Here is a 3,637-nt window from a genome sequence, read left to right on the forward strand (position 1 = left end):
CTGCGTTGATTAGTTCATCCGCCAGGCACTCGGCAATGGTCTTGATGTTCCGGAAGGCGGCCTCCCGGGCGCCGGTGCACAGCAGCCAGATGGCCTAGGGGCAGGGGGCCAGCTGAAAAGGTGCCCCCACACCAGGAGGGCTCATGGTTCTCCGGTATCGGGCCCCCTAACACACCCTGCCGACCACGCTGCCACCTGCAGGCCCACCGAGCATGGTAACGGGAGCCCACGGTGCTGCCCAGAGCAGGCCGCTAGGGCTGGGATCAGACAGAGCTCCACAGAAAAGGGTGTCAAAGGCTGAGGCCTGGGTCCCTGATGGAGCAGATTTAAACCGGCTGAGACGGGGAAAGCAATGTGTGCTCCTGGCCCGGAAGCCTTGACTGAAAACAAACAACTGTAAAGGGTGTGCTGGTGCCAGCTCCACAAATTGGACCTGTGATGCAACGTGAGCGACAGATTGTGGTTACATTCCTTGCAGTGACGGTGGGGACAGACCAGACTACCTAGGAGACACCCGCTGAAGTGTTAACAGAAAAACGGTCAGAACACCTGCAATGGGTGGGTTCTCACACGGTCCAAGAAAATAGAAAACATAAAAACATACACCCAACTGAAACTGGTCCTTCAGCCAAACGATGCCCAGGAGAGGGCCAGAGCAAGGATGTGCTCTGTGGGGTGGGAACCGTGGAAGGCTTCCTGGAGGAAATGACACTCAGGTAAAACATGCAGATGCGAACATCCCCAGGTGCTAGCCTCTGCCCCAGGCAGCATTCTGACCCAGCCAGGTGGCTGTTCCTGGGTGCCTGCATGTGCCCAAAGGCCCCAAGCCCACCTGATTCACACGGCGCAGTGGGGACACGTCCACGGCCTGCCGCCTCACTGTTCCAGCTCGCCCAATGCGGGTGGAGTCCTCCCGGGGGCCGCTGTTGATGATGGCGTTCACCAGGACCTGCAGGGGGTTCTGGGGGGTGCGGGGGGACGTGCATGAGCCAGACGCCCAGCCCGCGTCCCTCCCCGTCCCTGGAGGACCACGGCATGCGTATGGTGGGGGCGCTGTTGGCTGCGGGTTGCCTGAGGGCACTCTCCCTGCCTGGCCCCGAGCCCTACCTCGCCAGTGAGCAGATGGATGATCTCAAAGGCGTGCTTGACGATGCGCACGGTCATGAGCTTCTTGCCATTGTTTCGGCCATGCATCATCATGGAGTTGGTGAGGCGCTCCACGATGGGGCACTGTGCCTTGCGGAAGCGCTTGGCCGCATAGCGGCCCGCGCTGTGGGGTAGGTACTTGGCATACTTCTCCTTGACAGCAATGTAATCCTGGGGCAGCAGAAGAGGGGACGGAGGGAGCTCACTCAAGAGCAGGAAGGACATCCGAGGGTACCAGGGGGACCCAACACCCACATAGGAGCCCCCACCCACCTGTGGGCTTTGGATGTGAGCCCCTACCTGCCGCAAAAATTAAAATCTAAGCAAGTGACCCTTGGAAGGAAAGCTATGACAACCTAGACAGAGTATTAAAAAGAAGAGACATCACTTTTCCAATAAAGGCCTGTATAGTTAAAAGCTGTGGTTTTTCCAGTAGTCATGTACAGATGTGAGAGTTTGGGCCATAAAGAAGGCTAAGTGCTGAAGAACTGATGCTTTCGAACTGTGTGGTGCTGGAGAAAACTCTGGAGAGTCCCGTGGACTGTAAGGAGAGCAAACCAGCCAATCCCAAAGGAGATCAACCCTGAATATTCTTTGGAAGGACTGATACTGAAACTCCAATACTTTGGCCACCTGATGCTAAGAACTGACTCATTGGAAAAGACCCTGATGCTGGCAAAGATTGAAGGCGGGAGAAGGGGAGGACAGAGGATGAGATGGCTGGATGGTATCACCAACTTAATGGACATGAATCTGAGCAAACTCTGGGGCACAGTGAAAAGAGAGGGAAGCCTGGTGTGCTGCAGTCCATGGGGTTGCAAAGAGTTAGGTAAGAGTTAGCAATTGAACAACAAAGTGTCTTCTTCACAAGGTCCCTAGAAGAGTACTTGCCTAACAATGGGAAGAAGGTTGTGGAGCACGAAGGAGATGGCGGCCCACAACTCCGGTTTTCTTTAACAGTGTCCTTCACTCTTCACTGACATTTTGTATCAAACAATTCTTTGCTGTCCTGCACACTGTAGGGTATTCAGTAGCACTCACCACTGACACCCGGACAAGTGCCCGGACATTGCCTAGTGTCCCTAAAGGGCTGACAGGGATCCATCCCAGAGAACCAGTTTTAAAAGAATCATTCAACAATCTTGCCTATGGATACATACAAGTCCCAAGACAATATCTAGTAAACACTAAATCATTGGGGGAGGGGCTGAGTCAGAGGACTCCATATACCTGAAAAGGACTACTTCTGACCTATTTCCAGGATGAACCCTACATTAAAAACTCACTCTACCACAAACAAACAAGAACATATACAAACAATGAGTTTCTACAAAACCAAGGACTGACAGCAAAGAATACAGGATTCTGACATAGGCATGACAGACTGGAGTCTCGTCTGGAGAGAACCATTTGCACAAACAAAACTATACAGAGGGGTGTACATGCAGGGACTCGCACTGTGCAAGAAAAAATTGTGAATACCAAACACCCCAGCAAGCATTTGGTTAAGTTGCTGGGCCCCATGGTAGAGTCCAATACAGCTCTGTAGTGAGAATTTTTTTTTTTTTAATATTTATTTATTTGGCTGGACAGGGTCACAGTTGCAGCATGTGCGATCTAGTTCCCTGACCAGGGACTGAACCCAGGCCCCCTCCACTGGGAGTGCAGAGTCTTAGCCACTGGACCACCAGGGAAGTCTGATAGTGAGAATTTTGATACCATGCTGACTTCTGCTTCCCCAGCCTCTTGGAGAACACCAGGGAAAAGTGAAAAATTGTTTTTATATTACTAAAGTTTTGTACCAAAAAAAGCAAGAAGGAAGAGGCAAACACACATGTGACAGACCATCATGTGACCTGCCAAGACTAAAACATTTACTATCTGGTCATTTTAAGTTTGTAAACCTCCTCCAACAAACCCATGAAATAAAACAGCTCTAGAAGACACTCAGAGAGAAAAACAGGTTTGAATTTTCTGTTGGGCTCAGTGCCTGCGTACTGTAATATACATGAAAGATGAAAGTTCTCAGTTGTGTCGGACTCTGTGTGACCCCATGGACTATACGTCCATGGGATTCTCCAGGCCAGAACACTGGGGTGGGTAAACCATCCCTTCTCCAGCGGATCTTCCCGATGCAGGAATCAAATCGGGGTTCCCTGCATTGCATAGAGGTAATTAAATACTAATGCTGGTTGGGTGGCATCACAATGGACGTGAGTTTGAGGAAACTCCGAGAGACAGTGAAGGACAGGGAAGCCTGATGTGCTGCAGTTCATGGGGTCACAAAGACTCAAACATGACTTAGCCCCTGAACAACAATACTAATGCAGTCAGAAAACATAAATTTCTTTTTATAAGGGCCCCACAAATGTCCTAATGAGCCCAAGTGTAAAACAATGTGGGGGCAACACTGTAGTGGAGAACTCCCATTTACCAACTTCAAAACCTATTACAAAGCTGTAGTAATCAAGACTGTGATACTGGCACCAAA

At 50.8% G+C, this 3,637-nt stretch overlaps 1 protein-coding gene across 1 annotated transcript in view; it reads right to left on the bottom strand.

Annotated features, from left to right (window-relative positions):
* The window catches only part of RPS5 (ribosomal protein S5), a 5,981-nt gene that overhangs the window by 295 nt on the left and 2,049 nt on the right, over positions 1–3,637 (bottom strand). Inside the window, exons 3-5 of the mRNA XM_010857634.1 lie at positions 1,108–1,317; positions 833–961; positions 1–94 (exon numbers count right to left, since the gene is read on the bottom strand). The exon at positions 1–94 is cut by the window's left edge and continues 1 nt beyond it. Of these exons, the coding sequence (XP_010855936.1) occupies positions 1–94; positions 833–961; positions 1,108–1,317 (433 nt within the window). The remainder of the gene's footprint in view (positions 95–832; positions 962–1,107; positions 1,318–3,637) is intronic.

Source organism: Bison bison, unplaced genomic scaffold, assembly GCF_000754665.1.
Source record: "Bison bison bison isolate TAMUID 2011002044 unplaced genomic scaffold, Bison_UMD1.0 scf7180017864383, whole genome shotgun sequence".
Taxonomy (NCBI): Eukaryota; Metazoa; Chordata; class Mammalia; order Artiodactyla; family Bovidae; genus Bison; species Bison bison.